The sequence below is a fragment of the Saccoglossus kowalevskii genome, chromosome 12 (genome assembly GCF_978046115.1).
Source record: "Saccoglossus kowalevskii chromosome 12, keSacKowa6.1, whole genome shotgun sequence".
NCBI lineage: Eukaryota > Metazoa > Hemichordata > Enteropneusta > Harrimaniidae > Saccoglossus > Saccoglossus kowalevskii.
This window is the reverse complement of record NC_140652.1, coordinates 10,851,061-10,869,086: the sequence shown is the minus strand read 5'-3', so window position 1 is coordinate 10,869,086 and position 18,026 is coordinate 10,851,061. Positions and strand designations below refer to the sequence as shown.

General features: G+C 31.8%; 1 protein-coding gene across 1 annotated transcript in view; it reads left to right on the top strand.

Annotated features, from left to right (window-relative positions):
• Positions 1–18,026, top strand: part of LOC100371391 (glutamate receptor ionotropic, NMDA 1-like) — a 134,073-nt gene that overhangs the window by 100,198 nt on the left and 15,849 nt on the right. Inside the window, exon 5 of the mRNA XM_085506412.1 lies at positions 17,485–17,606. Coding sequence (XP_085362538.1) covers positions 17,485–17,606 — 122 coding nt within the window. The remainder of the gene's footprint in view (positions 1–17,484; positions 17,607–18,026) is intronic.

Here is an 18,026-nt window from a genome sequence, read left to right as displayed (position 1 = left end):
ATGTTTTAGTAAATTAGTGGATGGACTAGACCATTTCCTATTATCAGCTTATAGAACCTATAGTAATTCAGATGACTAAACCATTTCTGAAATAGGGGTGTTTTAGTAAATAAGTGGATGGACTAGACCATTTCCTATTATCAGCTTATAGAACCTATAGTAATTCAGATGACTAAACCATTTCTGAAATAGGGATGTTTTAGTAAATAAGTGGATGGACTAGACCATTTCCTATTATCAGCTTATAGAACATATAGTCAATCAGATGACTAAACCATTTCTAAAATAGGGGTGTTTTAGTAAATAAGTGGATGGACTAGACCATTTCCTATTATCAGCTTATATAACCTATAGTAATTCAGATGACTAAACCATTTCTAAAAAAGGGTGTTTTAGTAAATAAGTGGATGGACTAGACCATTACCTATTATCAGCTTATAGAACCTATAGTCATTCAGATGACTAAATCATTTCTGAAATAGGGGTGTTTTAGTAAATAAGTGGATGGACTAGACCATTTCCTATTATCAGCTTATAGAACCTATAGTCAATCAGATGACTAAACCATTTCTAAAATAGGGATGTTTTAGTAAATTAGTGGATGGACTAGACCATTTCCTATTATCAGCTTATATAACCTATAGTAATTCAGATGACTAAACCATTTCTGAAATAGGGATGTTTTAGTAAATAAGTGGATGGACTAGAGCATTTCCTATTATCAGCTTATAGAACCTATAGTAATTCAGATGACTAAATCATTTCTGAAATAGTGATGTTTTAGTAAATAAGTGGATGGACTAGACCATTTCCTATTATCAGCTTATAGAACCTATAGTCAATCAGATGACTAAATCATTTCTGAAATAGGGATGTTTTAGTAAATAAGTGGATGGACTAGACCATTTTCTATTATCAGCTTATAGAACCTATAGTCAATCAGATGACTAAATCATTTCTGAAATAGGGGTGTTTTAGTAAATAAGTGGATGGACTAGACCATTTCTGAATACATGTAGGTTTGGTATTCTTGTGTATATTTAATGCAGGGTTTATAATTGTTACTCATTTCAGTCTGGAGATTCATTCCTCTTTCATTTCTGTTCTATGTCATATTATTATTATTATTATTATTATTATTATTATTATTAATTATTATTATAATATTTAAAGAACAGTTGCTGTCACATGCATGCACATTTCAATTTAATGTAAACTTATAATGCCTGTGATAAATGCATTGCATGGGAACCGTCTCAAACAGTGCGCATTGCGGCGGACGTCAACCGTTAATTAAAAAGATTGAACTCGTTGAATAACGTAATAATGCATCACTAATGTATATTTGCACTACACTAGCGTTGCCCGTCCTAGTAATGGACGACAAATAGAAGAGTTAATAGCCAAGGATTACTGGAAATGGAAAAAATGAGATTACTGATAAAACCCTTTAATGGAGATTGTCTAGCATGTTGATAACGATTCCTTTTGGTGCCTTATTACCATACGAATAGATGTTAGTTCTCAAAATAGTAAAAATCAATCAGTATGATGCTTTTTCAACTTAGCCTTACATTGTTAAAAAAAAACAGAAATCCAATTTTCAATAGATTTAATGCAATTGCATGATGTGTGTTAGATAAGATAAGGTATTAAGGTAATTTCTTTTTAATTTTTGTACTTTCATTATAATGTTATTATAATTATAATAGATCAGTTCATTTCATGTTGTTTTTTGTTGGTTTTTTGATCACTACATAGTGCCTTAAATTTCATATACCATAAACGATTTGAAGTTTACAGCTGAAAATTGTGATTTCAGGGTAGTCTTGCTCCTGTGTATGGCCTGACTTATGAATTTAAATCATGTAAAAATACAGTGAAGAATGGAAAGCTGGAATTGTTATTAATATTACCACAAAATTTGTATTAGAAGCTGCATCCCTAATAAAAGTCGCACCCATTCTTTTTGAAAAATTGAGAAATGTATGGACGCTCCAATAGAAGCCGCATCTCCTCTGTTGCATTGTACCATTTTTATAGAAACCGCGGCTTCTAATACAGGTTTTACAGTAGTATTAGTATAAATACGTTTATAAGCAAGGCTTTGTGTCCTTCACTGTACATGAAAATGTGAAAAATTATTATATGTTGTTTTTTGGGTGCTAAAACTGTGTATACACGTGTGTAGATGCGTCTCCACCTGAATTAATGTATAAATATAGAATGTAGGTTTCCACGACCTATACATGTAGCTGGAAAGATATTTATTGTTTGCGCAGGTGATCGAACTACTTCCTTATGTACCATAGATACGAGTGTGAACACCATGGGCTATACATATACATTCCTGATATATGCATGCATTAAAAAGATTAACAGGTTATGGGAAGGGTTAATGTAATGCATGGATGTTAATAGCTTCTATTTCCAGGGTTCTAAGCTCACTTACTGCCACAGACATGCATGCAGTATGCTGTAATGTTTTAATTTTCATGCATGGGACCCATGCAACTGTATCAAATACAAGGTGTATGGCTGGTGTAACAATTATAAAAATAGCATGGCAGCTAAAAATGACTGATTACAAGGAGTCAAGTTGTTGGTAAAATAAAACAACTGATTTGATCACCTATGACATCATATTTGTAAATAGCGCCCTCGGTGTTCCATGCCGTAAGAATGTAATGCAATAAACAGCTGTTTTGTTTATTTTTTCACTTCAATGAAGAACCCCAATTTTGCTCATATGTGTACTACCCCGGTATTCTTCATCTCCTTAGACTGCTGTCAACATGTAAATAAATGAAAATTCCAGCATAATGATGGTATTCATGACTGTGTCTGCAGTTGTGAATACAAATGTATTAAATCTGTTTATAATCTGTTTGAAAAATATGTCACAAGAAATATTAAATGAAATACAAACTTGTTAAAGCTGAATATGTGACTATGTGACCAAACCAATGACCTAAAATACATGTTGTTTTTAGACATATACAGCTAATAAATAGGGGCAACAAATTGATATTTTGTTTCAAATGAGTCACATTATTATTGATTTTGACACTTGTCATCAACTATTTAAATTTTATTCCCAATATGAAATATTTGTTTGGACAAAAAATGTCAAAAAAGATACAAAAATGGTCATTTTTATACAAAGCCATATTAAAGTATTACTGTAGAATACTTTATTTTCGCTTGGAATTTATTTTCGCTGAAGGGATGATTCCGTGAAAATAAAATCCAGCGAATATACTTTTTTTCCTATATTTCACATTAAACTCATCAAAAATCAGTGAAAATAAATTCCACACAAAACGCCCAAAAAGCCCTTTCAGCGAAAATTAATTCCAGCGAAAGTAAAGTATTCCACAGTATTTTATTACAAATTGAATAGTAACCGTAAGAATATCTTACTAATTCCTGACTGTAATTACCTGTTATATAATTGCATGATGTCTGTGATTTTTTTATCAAATGTAACCAAATAACATATTGAGATATGGTGAGAATGTTTTGATCATAGTGACCAATGGTAAAACACAAAAAATTTATGGATCTTTGACCTGTGTTTTGTACGAAAATTAGTTTGGTTTCCATGCATATATTTTTGTTTTGTGCATAAGAGCATAGCGTAAATGTCAAGTAAATCTGAACATTATTTTTAATGATATGTACTGTAAAATACTTTATGTTTGCTTGGAATATATTTTCACTGGAGGGATTATTCAGTGAAAATAAAATTCAGTATATATACTATTTTTCCTATATTTCGTAAGAACCTTATTATTATACATCTTTTCCTTCCAAGGACACACCATGGGAATGCCGAAATACAAAAAGTTTAGAACAGAATTAGCGAACTTCTTCGTGTGGAGTGCGGTCAATCCCTGGTGACAGCCATGTTTGTTATTATTATTAGAGAATGTTTACACCCGTTATCATTCCATATTTGGAATTTGCATTTCCTTATATGGTAGGATGAAAATACCCCGTAAAATACCGCAAAAATACGGCACGCTGTAATGTATGGCGTTACGGTGACAGATGTATAATAATAAAAGTTGATCCAATGTGTGTCATTACAACGACAGTAAGATGTGAAGGTGTGTGTGTGTACATGTGTGAAAGGAGAGGTCAAACTACTCTACCTACAACAAGATTTATTTTTGAGAATTTGAAGATACCCTACGTGCATGTATCAGATTTGTAAGATTGTTGCAAAACCATGCATGCACATTGAAATGTCATGCAATGAACACATGTTTTATTTTTATTGAGTTGAATTTATTATTGTATTCCAGTACTTCCGAGTTTTCAACCATTTACAGTCCTAATTTTCCAGTTATGAGTTTGAATTGTTTGACGCAATCTAACCTGAAAGGAATTCTATTTTTCTGTAGTATATCCCACACATATTTCTTCACATGCTTCACTTCAGGTTTCCCCACGCCTCATTAGAGCCTTTAGCATAATTGTCATGCTTGAATGGCCTAAAAGCTTACAAATGACAATAGAAACCTATCTGTCTCCATCAATTCATGCACATATTTCACTTACACAGATGTTGCGTTATCAGTACATGTTCCTGTTGGTGCTTGATTTCCACTGGTACAGCCATTATAGCTATCTTTACATCAATGTGTCTTAAGGTGGAAGCCTACTTTTGAAAAAGTTGGCATGACAATATTCATTGGTTTATTATGTCAAATCATTAGGCTATAGTACCATGGCATCATAAAAAAGCATTCTTTTGTGTGCAACAGTGACGTATTTTGAGAAACTTGTCCTAATATTTTTCAAAAATCGCTATTTTTAGAACAATTCCATAAAGCACAATGTTAGGGAAAAATTGCATTTGTTGTGACTTTTTAAAACCCAGATTTTTTAAATAATTGAGGACAACAAAAAGTACCCCATCTTTTGCAATGTATAATTTGTTAAGCCTATATCACCAGATTACGATTTAAGATATGGCATATTCTCTGCCATAGAAATCTATGGTAAAAGTGTTATAGCCAAAATGACCACTATCCACTAAAACGCAATCGTCATTTTCTTGAAAATTAAGCTGGTGACCCCCAACTTTTTATATTGCCAAGGAGTATAATTTATTGAAAAATGAATAAATTCTGGGTATTTTTATTTAGAAGTAGGTTCTACTTTAAGCTATCAGCCAAACTTGGTGTTTCTTCATCTTTTGTATCCTTTATCCAACTAATCTACTTGTACTTGTACTGTAAGTGCATTAATTATTTGCTGTTTTTTTTTAATTTTGCTATTTTCTCTGATAAGTAAAATCTGATAAATTAAATCCATGTAAACATGTAAAATAATAATAGAAGTCATTGTCTGTGAACTTAAAACCCAGTGAAATTGCTCTAAGCATTGAAATAGTCACCATTGAAATTAAACGCCAGTGAAAATAAATGGTTTTACAGTATTTTATCATTGGTATGCTAAACTTTATATTCATACATTTAATTTTTTCACTCTGTGTTTTTCTTGCTTCTATACAGTAAAGGACAAAAAGGTGGGAACATTATAAACATTTTATAACAAATTTAACAATCAAAATGGCTGTTAGATTTCAAAATTTAGCACTCCAGAAATGGTATTGTAACACTCTAGTTACAACTCTAAAGAGTTGGTTCAACATTGTTCAATCACTTATCATTTCATTTTAAATAAGTGAGTGATCACTTGAATGAATTATTTGAATTTGTATAAAATCTGATGATTGGTATTTACAATTTTTTTCATGTTTATAAACTAATTAAGGTACAGTTTTCTCTCATTTCTTGTATTACCTCTAATAGATGTGCACATAACATTGCATTTAAAATAACCTGGATCATTAAATTATGATGTAATTATTTTGACTGTAGATCACACACATCTGTCATTTACATGTTCATATGCACATTTCAAATACAATATGTCTGTTCGTTTGTTAGTCAATTCCTTTCTCACTTGCTGACTGGCCATATCACCTATCGATTTGGTACATCAGCCCAACTGCCAACCCATGACCACCTTATTATTTAATTGCCCTTTCTAGATCTGATCATTCATCCATCTGTACGTCATTGATGACTTATTTTTTGTTCTCCACAATCATAACTACAACTTGATCACAAAATATTGCTATTGCTATCATGGTTCAAAGGGCACATGATACTGTGAAGAGGGTAATTATTCACTGGGTTTTAATTTTGCTTATTTCGCTGACTGGAAAATGCGCTAAATTAAAACCCAGTGAATATGTACAATTTAGCATAGAACACATTATCTAAATGACGAAACCGTGAATTTAAAACCCACTGAATATGCCGGAAATGGAAAATCAGTGAAAATTAAACCCAATGAAAATTAGTCATTTTACAGTAACAAGGTTTCATACAGTCCCAGAATACTTGTATACTAGAATGTTCTAGAATTTGAAAGGTGTCCTGGAAATTTTAATTCCTGGAAAAAATCCTGGAGAGTCTTGAATAATGAACAAACATCATAAAAAGTTGGTACAGTTGCATAATTTTTTGATGATATGCGTAAAAAAACAGCTATTATTATGAACTGCTATAATTCTCACGTTCACAAAATCACAAAAAAAAAATAGAAAATGACCAAAGTTGAAACACCTTAAAAACTGGTAAAATAATTTTCTGGAGATTCAGGTGTATGAATCTTATTAATAGAATTATTGGAATATATGCTTGAGTTGTACAGTAAAACTACCAATCATACATTGCCAGGGGAGGCTAAATAGTTCTATATACAGAACTATTTTTGTATCTCACCTGTCAAAGGTATAGATGCCATGTGCATACTGTGAGCAGAATTCTTGTATATAATCATCTGTGGCACTGCATTTGAGAATAAAAATGGCATGTATGTAATTTTTGATGGAGGTCATCACCTCATGTTTTTCAGTCATGCCCTGAGTCTAATGGTTTTTCCATGTATATGCATGGGTTACATGCATGTGTAACCCCAGGTGTTGACTTGTTTAAAATGTCACATGCATTTAGAAATTATCACTGGTGGAAAGCCTGCTGAGAGAATGTAGTGATTGATGGATGGATGAACGAAACATGAAGAAAATTTCAAGTAACTCAAAAAAAGCAATTTCAGAGATTAGCAGAGTGTGCAGATGAAGTGTCATTGTACAATCGGATCAAATAAAATCCTACTTCATTTTGTTTTAAATATTTTCATTTTATTTCGTTTGTTTGAATTTCAATTTCTAACACTTCAGAATAAGTATTCAAGTATGTGTGGATTATTTCACAAAGATTCACCTCTGTTTTGAATTACAGTAAGTCTGAAATGTATCATGCATATGTTCAGATTGCATTATAAAAATAAAATAAAACCTAAATATATTCAGGATACATGCATGATATTATATGATGTAACATAACTACAATATTATTTAACTTCTTAATTTCCCAATTTACCAAAACCTATATATGCTGGATTTTATTTTCACTGAATCATTCCTTCAGCGAAAATAGTGAAAATTAATTCCAAACAAAAATGAAGTATTCTACAGTATGCAGGCAATAGATAATTTTGCCCATTTGGTCAAAATTAACAAAATTATAGAAAAATCCAGAAAAAAAAAAATATTACACCACAATTTTGGATGAAAGAATGATGACTTTTAAAGCGTGGTAGTCGTCGTGCTGCGCATGTGCGATATATATGGGTCTCATATAAACAAAGATGGCTTCTTTGACTGTTCAATGAGTACGAACTGAGATGTTTCCAAGCTTTAATTAAGTAATTTTCATGTTATTGGAAGGTATCAAAGGAGTCACCAGCGATAATCAATGCAAGTCGCGCCCAGGTCAAACCTCATACTTGTGATTTCCATTTGAAGAGCGCATTGGATTGTGGGGAAAATCAATGTTTATCAACACAAAAGTCAACTACTGCGCTTTAATGAATGAATTGTGAAAATACTGCAGTAAGTTACTAATAATCAGAATAATTTATGTTACCACTATTATCTCTGACTATCAAAGCAGTAGTGTCCTCATTCTAGACATTTGTGCTAAATCTAGGTTACATCCTAATCCTTATCCCCATCTGTTGTATTTTCATTACTGTAAAAGTACTTTATTTTAGCTGGAATTAAATTCACCCAAAAGACTTTTTGGATGATTTGTATGAAATTTGTTTTCACTGATTCTTGATATTAAAAATTGAATGTAAAATATAGAAAAAAAAGTATATATGTATATATTCGCTGTATTTTATTTACACTGAATGAAATACATTCTAATCGAAAATAAAGTATTTTACAGTATTCAAATGCATATTGAATATTTATAAGTAGTTATGATGCCCTTGCCATTTTATATGGTGTGAACTTTGTCATCTGTCATCAATCTAAACTCATATAGTACAAACACTTTTAATATCTTGAATGAATAAGTAAGATACTTTGATTGTACAAGTAGATCATGTTCTGATTTATCATTTATTGTTCTCTAGCTTACATAAATGTATAATGCACTTATGTCAAGTATCGTAGTACTTGTTCACTTGTAATTTATTCCACTCAAGGGCTATATGATACGAGTTCTTATTGTCAAGTACCTGAATTTGTTTAATTTTCACTGCTAAGAATTTTTAGGATTTGACGATTTCTTGGTATTCGTAAAAATTTTGCAAATGCCCATGCTACAAAATTTTGATATTTTTACTAAAATTTAAGTGGTTTACAGTGATTGCAAATTATTGAAATAAAAAAAAAATGTATTTTCAACAAAAGTTAGTTAGCTCTTTTTGAGTAAACTTGACCAAAAATCAAAGCTAAAAGTTATGGCATTCGCGAGTTATACGAATCAAAACCTGGCGTGTTTATATTTGCTTTCATTGAAGATGCGTTTTTAATAAAACAAATGCAGTATTTTCTCATATTTGCTTTCTCAGTAAAATTAATTTTTATAAGTCAAAAAATTTAATCTGGCAAGCTTTGATGAAGTGGTCTTTCAAATGGCATTTGATTTCCTTGAAACGTTGTTGATGTCTAGTTACATTACAGGACACATTGCTTTCATGATAATGTATTCATTGATAAATGGTCATATCATGACAGAATTTCAGATATTTTGCTCATTAAACCGTAAACTGATTTGTCACATGACCTGGAATGATGATCCTGGTTTTGTATTTCTTTTTCATAATGTTGCTTCATTTTTACCTTGCCCGTACCATCAAAGATGGAAGGGAAAGGTATATTAAGGGAAAAATGTTGTCCGGCGTTGTTGTCGTCGTCGTCGTTGTCGTTAATAATTGTTATTGTGTGCATAATAACTTTACTAATTCTATTCCAAACTTTATCAAACTTGGTCACCTTATTCATCAGTATAAAATCTTCCCTGAGTTTGAACAACAGATGTCCTGTATGAAAATATCATGCAAAAATTGAGAAAATCTGATAAAATATTTTGACTGTTTCTACTTGACTTATCACTGGTGATACACATCAAAGGTCACTGATCTCAGTGGAAATATGCATTGTTGTATGTGTTCAATGAAGCAAATGATTTATCTTGTAATAATATCCTTGGTAATGTATCTCAGAATCCCATACTGGGTTTCAAAACCAACTTATGGAGAGATTGCACAGTCTGATACACATTTGCAAACCTACCAATAAAATCGCTACAGAAAACAAGATGTCAGAAAATCAATATAAGCACTCCTATGAAATGGGTGCCTAACATTGATCAAGATCTGAAGCTAATAGAAAATCTGTTTAGTTCAAAGTTATCAAATCAAAAACAATACATAAAAAATACATTAAAAGCAAAACATTTCATCCTCATTTTAAAAAGAAAATTATTCTAAAATATATGTACTCTGTATTTGACAAACAGTTCATTCGACAAATGAAAACTCACTGGAATATGTTTCAGCTATTAGAACAGAATGATAGACTTTTTATAATACTAGTTTAAAAACGCATTTCAAAGATTGCAGTGTTTGAAGATGTAGATTCTCAGGAGGCAATAGTACTGTTGACTTCTCCCTCCACTGGACACCAACTTTAAGTTGATTTGCATACAAAGTAGAGCTTGCAACATGATAGCTATTCATAAAGGGTTTTTTTTTTTACTTTTCATATAATACAGTAGTCACACAATGAGGCAGTTCATATTTGTCTCAGTGAATCATTAATTTTTGACAGACACCTGTACAAAATACTTGGACCAAAGCCAGCTAAAATGTTCTGTTATCTTGCATGTTTTATGAATCTATTCACATCTAAATGCAGCACTTTTTTTTGCAATGAGACATTTGTTTTTATACTAAAATATCTGAATTACTTTGAATAAAGCTATAAAATTATGTCTCTTAAAATAATTAAACAAATAAGGCACCAATGTTTTTGTAAGATATTTACATCTTTTAAGGACATTCGGTAGACTGATTCCCCACTGTTGGTTCAACCCCAAAACTTGTTTGTATTCAAAATTAATTATGACAATGCATATTCATATTGAAATAAACTATGGTAAAGGGAATTATATTATATAACAAAGGGCAAGGTCACCAGAGTTTAACTATGTTATATTTTAGATACCAGATCTCTCTGATGCAAAATGATATATACATAGATGAATATTTAAAAAAAAATGTTTTAATATCTTTTCAAGAGGTGGACCATTTGAAGTGTTTGGGGGTAGATTTGAGAGAGAGAAAAAGTTTTGAAACTTAATTTCCTAATAAAAAATCTGACTCACCTGACTTGCATACTGCTATACCATTTTTGCTATATTACAAATGTCAAGTATACAATGAATGTAGATTTGGGGTTTATACATGTGCTAGCACTTCTGTAGAGCAAATATAGCAGTCATTTGTTAAATCCAAACAAGCAGCCTCTCAGCTGAGATAGTTCTGCTGTTAGCAATGCACATTTCAATTAAAGAACTGAAGATATCATTGGAAAATAAACAAATCTAAGCAAGGTCTACCCAAGGTATCTATATTTATAGTATCAAAGCAATCAGACTTGTGGTTTTCAACAAGAATTTGAAAATATCACTTTTTACCAAAAATGACAAAATATTAATCAAAATTAGATAATTGAAGATATCATCACGAAATGAACAAATCTTAGAGAGGTCCAAAGCAATCAGACTTGTGGTTTTCAACAAGAAGTCAAAAATATCACTTTTTACCAAAACTGACAAAAATATTCATCAAAATTAGAGGATTGAAGATATCATCATGAAATGAACAAATCTGAGAGAGGTCTACCCAAGGTACATATACACCGAGCAATAAGAATTGTAGTTTTCATGAAGAAGTTGTAAAATGTAGAAAGTTGACATGAACGGCAGATGCCGGCGACAAACCACAACAATAACTAATATGATATGCTCCGTTGACAGCAGAGCTAAAAAATTACACATATATCATTGCAAGTGGAAAATCAAATTACACCACATTTTAATTGGTCCATCCCTAACTGAATCAAGGATAATAACCCAACATGCTGTATGTTTTGTCAAATCTATTTAAATCATTGAAAGTGGAAAACCAAATTGACCCCAGCCCTCTCTTAGATTTAAAATGGTCTATCCCTAACTGAATCAAGGATAATAACCCAACATGCTGGATGTTTTGTCAAATCTATTTAAATCATTGAAAGTGGAAAACCAAATTTACTTCAGCCCTCTCTTAGATTTAAAATGGTCCATCCCTAACTGAATCAAGGATAATAACCCAACATGCTGTATGTTTTGTCAAATCTATTTAAATCATTGAAAGTGGAAAACCAAATTTACTCCGGCCCTCTCTTAGATTTAAAATGGTCCATCCCTAACTGAATCAAGGATAATAACCCAACATGCTGTATGTTTTGTCAAATCTATTTAAATCATTGAAAGTGGAAAACCAAATTTACTCCGGCCCTCTCTTAGATTTAAAATGGTCCATCCCTAACTGAATCAAGGATAATAACCCAACATGCTGTATGATCTAGCTGTCAAATTTATTTAAATCATTGAAAGTGGAAAACCAAATTGACCCCAGCCCTCTCTTAGATTTAAAATGGTCCATCCCTAACTAAATCAAGGATAATAACCCAACATGCTGTATGTTTTGTCACATCTATTAAAATTATTGAAAGTGGAAAACCAAATTTTCCCCAGCCCTCTCTTAGATTTAAAATGGTCCATCCCTAACTGAATCAAGGATAATAACCCAACATGCTGTATGTTTTGTCAAATCTATTTAAATCATTAAAAGTGGGAAACCAAATTGACCCCAGCCCTCTCTTAGATTTAAAATGGTCCATCCCTAACTAAATCAAGGATAATAACCCAACATGCTGTATGTTTTGTCAAATCTATTTAAATCATTGAAAGTGGAAAACCAAATTGACCCCAGCCCTCTCTTAGATTTAAAATGGTCCATATCTAACTAAATCATTGATAATAACCCAACATGCTGTATGTTTTGTCAAATCTATTTAAATCATTAAAAGTGGAAAACCAAATTGACCCCAGCCCTCTCTTAGATTTAAAATGGTCCATATCTAACTAAATCATTGATAATAACCCAACATACTGTATGTTTTGTCAAATCTATTTAAATCATTGAAAGTGGAAAACCAAACTTACCCCAGCCCTCTCTTAGATTTAAAATGGTCCATCCCTAACTAAATCAAGGATAATAACCTAACATGATGTATGTTTTGTCACATCTATTTAAATCATAGAAAGTGGAAAACCAAATTTACCCCAGCCCTCTTATAGATTTAAAATGGTCCATTCCTAACTAAATCAAGGATAATAACCCAACATGCTGTATGTTTTGTCAAATCTATTTAAATCATTAAATGTGGGAAACCAAATTGACCCCAGCCCTCTCTTAGATTTAAAATGGTCCATCCCTAACTGAATCAAGGATAATAACCCAACATGCTGTATGTTTTGTCAAATCTATTTAAATCATTGAAAGTGGAAAACCAAATTGACCCCAGCCCTCTCTTAGATTTAAAATGGTCCATCCCTAACTAAATCATTGATAATAACCCAACATACTGTATGTTTTGTCAAACCTATTTAATCCATTAAAAGTGGAAAACAAAATTGACCCCAGCCCTCTCTTAGATTTAAAATGGTCCATCCCTAACTGAATCAAGGATAATAACCCAACATACTGTATGTTTTGTCAAACCTATTTAATCCATTAAAAGTGGAAAACAAAATTGACCCCAGCCCTCTCTTAGATTTAAAATGGTCCATCCCTAACTGAATCAAGGATAATAACCCAACATACTGTATGTTTTGTCAAACCTATTTAATCCATTAAAAGTGGAAAACAAAATTGACCCCAGCCCTCTCTTAGATTTAAAATGGTTCATCCCTATGAATCAAGGATAATAACCCAACATGCTGTATGTTTTGTCAAATCTATTTAAATCATTGAAAGTGGAAAACCAAATTGACCCCAGCCCTCTCTTAGATTTAAAATGGTCCATCCCTAACTAAATCATTGATAATAACCCAACATACTGTATGTTTTGTCAAACCTATTTAATCCATTAAAAGTGGAAAACAAAATTGACCCCAGCCCTCTCTTAGATTTAAAATGGTCCATCCCTAACTGAATCAAGGATAATAACCCAACATGCTGTATGTTTTGTCAAATCTACTTAAATCATTGAAAGTGGAAAACCAAATTGACCCCAGGCCTCTCTTAGATTTAAAATGGTCCATCCCTAACTAAATCATTGATAATGACCCAACATACTGTATGTTTTGTCAAACCTATTTAATCCATTAAAAGTGGAAAACAAAATTGACCCCAGCCCTCTCTTAGATTTAAAATGGTCCATCCCTAACTGAATCAAGGATAATAACCCAACATGCTGTATGTTTTGTCAAATCTATTTAAATCATTGAAAGTGGAAAACCAAATTTACCCCAGCCTGCACTTAGATTTTCATTGGTCCATCCCTAACTAAATCAAAGATAATAACCCACCATGATGTATGTTTTGTCACATCCATTTAAATCATTAAAGTCTGTGATTTGAAGCCATTATAAGACAATTACAGTCTTGTTATTTCATAGTAGCTTACAGAGCTATGTGTCACAATTGATTTATTATGACATGTAGCATCCAAATGTTGACATTGATGGTAACACCTTTAAATGCTGTCTACTGGCAAAATGTATTACGCTTATATAATCATTTACTCTATAAATGCCACGTTGATTAGGCCAAGGGAAAACAAATTTGTGGTACATATAATCCCAACCTACTCTTTTTAGCTCCGCTGTCGACTTTGTCGAGCGGAGCTTATCATATGAGTGATTGTCCGGCGTCGTCCGGCGTCTGTGTCAATTTTTTACTTTTTCGACTTCTTCGTGAAAACTACAAGCCTGTATGCTTTGATACTTGGTGTATATGTACATTGGGTAGACCTCTCTTAGATTTGTTCATTTCATTGTCATATCTACAATTCTCTAATTTTGGTGAATATTTTTGTCATTTTTGGTAAAAAGTTATATTTTCGACTTCTTGTTAAAAACCGCAAGTCCAATTGCTTTGATATTACATATATAGGTACGACATGTGTACCTCTCTCAGATTTGTTCATTTTATAATATCTTTAATTCTCTAATTTTGGTGAATATTTTTGTCATTTTTGGTAAAAAGTGATATTTTCGACTTCTTGTTAAAAACCACAAGTCTAATTGCTTTGATATTACATATATAGGTACTACATGTGGACCACTCTCAAATTTGTTCATTTCATGATGATAACTTTAATTTTCTAATTTTGGTGAATATTTTTGTCATTTTTGGTAAAAAGTGATATTTTCAACTTCTTGTTAAAAACCACAATAATTTATGTTGAAAAATGATATTTTTGAATTCTTGTTGAAAACAGCAAGTCCCATTGCATTGATACTATACATATTGTTCATTTTCTAATGATGTCTTCAGTTTTTTAATTGAAATGTGCATTGCTAACAGCGGAGCTATCTCAGCTGAGAGGCTGCTTGTTTATACAACTCGACTATAAACTTTTTTTTTTCCATATTTGAGAAAACATCACAAAATTGTGCCAGGCTTTGAAAGAGATTTCAAAGAAATTAAAACTTTGCAAAACTGGTTATAACGAAAAAGAAAATATATGATAATAAAAAATCCTTACTTACCTACTATTTTTTGTAAAATGTTCTTAGAAACCACAACTTTTCTTTTATTTGGCCTTAGTCTCAGGTTGATCACAAATGCTTTTGGACTGTCTGTTTCCCAGTTATCAGTAAGTTCATTCGCTGGCAAATCATTAAAGAGTTCATCACAATTTATTTCTCAGTTTCTTTACCCAGTTAAAAATATTATTTTGGAGAAAAAAAACTGTCTAAAAAAATGCAATTATGGACAGTTTTGGAACTATTTCCATAATAATCTATGTTGAAGCATTATTTCATAAAAAATGAATAGTATTCACAAGATATGCTCAATAATTTGTGACAAACATAACCATCATAACAATGCATATGATCTTCTACCCATGTGGAACCAAGTAAAGTGGAACCATTTTAAATGGCACAAAAATCACTATATTTATTAATTTTTGGCACACGTTTCATGCAAAAAGTACCGTAAAATCTGTATTAGAAGCCGCATTCCTAATAGAAGTCGCATCCATTTTATTTGAATAATTGAGAACCAAAAATTCATCATTTCTCATATGTGTAGATGCTCTAATAGAAGCCGCATCCCCTCTGTTGCATTGTACCATTTTAATAGAAGCCGCAGCTTCTAATACAGATTTTACAGTAGTTGGTAACCATATATTCATACAGACAAAAACTAGCAATTCATACAGATACTAAAATGTAGCAATCACATGACAAAAACTAGCAATTCATACAGATACTAAAATGTAACAATCACATGACAAAAACTAGCAATTCATACAGATACTAAAATGTAGCAATCACATGACAAAAACTAGCAATTCATACAGATACTAAAATGTAACAATCACATGACAAAAACTAGCAATTCATACAGATACTAAAATGTAGCACTCACATGACAAAAACTAGCAATTCATACAGATACTAAAATGTAACAATCACATGACAAAAACTAGCAATTCATACAGATACTAAAATGTAACAATCACATGACAAAAACTAGCAATTCATACAGATACTAAAATGTAACAATCACATGACAAAAACTAGCAATTCATACAGATACTAAAATGTAACAATCACATGACAAAAACTAGCAATTCATACAGATACTAAAATGTAGCAATCACATGACAAAAACTAGAAATTCATACAGATACTAAAATGTAGCAATCACATGACAAAAACTAGCAATTCATACAGATACTAAAATGTAGCATGTATGGGTATGCAAAGTGTAGCAAAATACCAGGGATTTAGAGCATAAAGGTAATAATAAGTGTGTATTTCAGCCATACTTTACTCAGTGTGTAAATCTATATCCATTGAACATATTACTCTTCTTGCTGTACATTGTGATTAATTTCCTGTATACCTCCGGTTGTAGACAAACTGGAAATTAAAATTGCAGTACTTATCATCATCACTGTAGTGAGTGGTTTGTTCTACTGTATACATGGACCACAATATGTATGACTGGGAGGATTGTTTTCATTTTAAACAAATATGGCTTTATAACTTAGTCTTAGACTTACCAGGTATATTATGTTCCCACAGCCAGGAATTTATAAGTGTCTGTCAAAAAATAAGCTAAAAGACTGAATTTGGGCATTATTTTTTGAAAAATTTACAAAAAAATACAAAAAAAAACAGAAAAAAAAGTTGTCTGTCAAGTTATACCAGGCTGTCAGGTAGCTGGCTGGTACACTGTGTTTACATCACTTTCATACATCTTTACACAAAATATTCACCCCAAAATGGTAGCAGTATTCAATTACATTTGTTGTACAGTTATAAAATAACCTACATTTGAACTTTCGTAAGCTTGTGTCGTGGCACTGTCTAGCAGTTTGAAGTCATCCTATTCAATGTACATGTAATTCAGATGATGAGAATTCATTTGTTCAAAGGTTTTATGTGTAATACTTTTTTCAGAGGAATCTATTAGTGTTCAGTATATATTATGTTTACTTGTGTTGGTGAGTGAGTGTGCATTGTGTTCGATTTGGTGGTTAAATGTTTAGGAGCTATGCGTTTGGTTGGTTTTCGGGATTCATGTGTTCAGTGTGCTCATTTCTGTTAGGTTGGTTGGTAGTGGTGTTTATTGCGTTTGATTTCAGTAATCATGTGTTTAGTACATTGGTTAGTGATCATGTTTTAAGTGAGTTCGATTTTGTGTTCAGCATGTTGCTTAGTTTATATACTTTTAGGCATTACCTTATATTTCTTGTCTGTATTGTTATTTTCAACAGTATGGCAATAACAATTGTTGATATTTTTCTTACAGTGTAGATGATGCTCTACAGATTTACACCGAGGCAACAAAGTATAATTTAACAACTGCTGGTAATATATGGATTGTCACTCAGCAAGCCTTGTCAGGAAAAGCACTAAAAACTGCACCAGAAGGTAAAAAAACAACATTCACCTAACTCTGCAATTTGAATTGCCTAACTATGTAAGTGAGTCATGCAGAGTTAATCTGATATTGATGACCCAGATGTGTGTATACCTTAATTAATTTGTGGGTTACTCTTTCAACACCAAGGTCAAGTTTTGTTAAAATAAACCTGCATAATTGTTTTTTATATATTTAAATTTTTTTTTATCCACAACTGATGAGGAATTATGTCCATGTGATTTGTTAAGTTATTGATGCAGCATGGATGTTTGAACTCATTTAATTCAACAGAAACAACATCGAGTAAAACTAACAGCAATGACTATCGCCAACAAGTGCCTAGGTCATAGGTCATCATAGGTGGTGGCTCGAAATTTTACATGAGGGCGCAAGATCTGCTCACCAACGTTGCGCCAAAGGCGTGATCT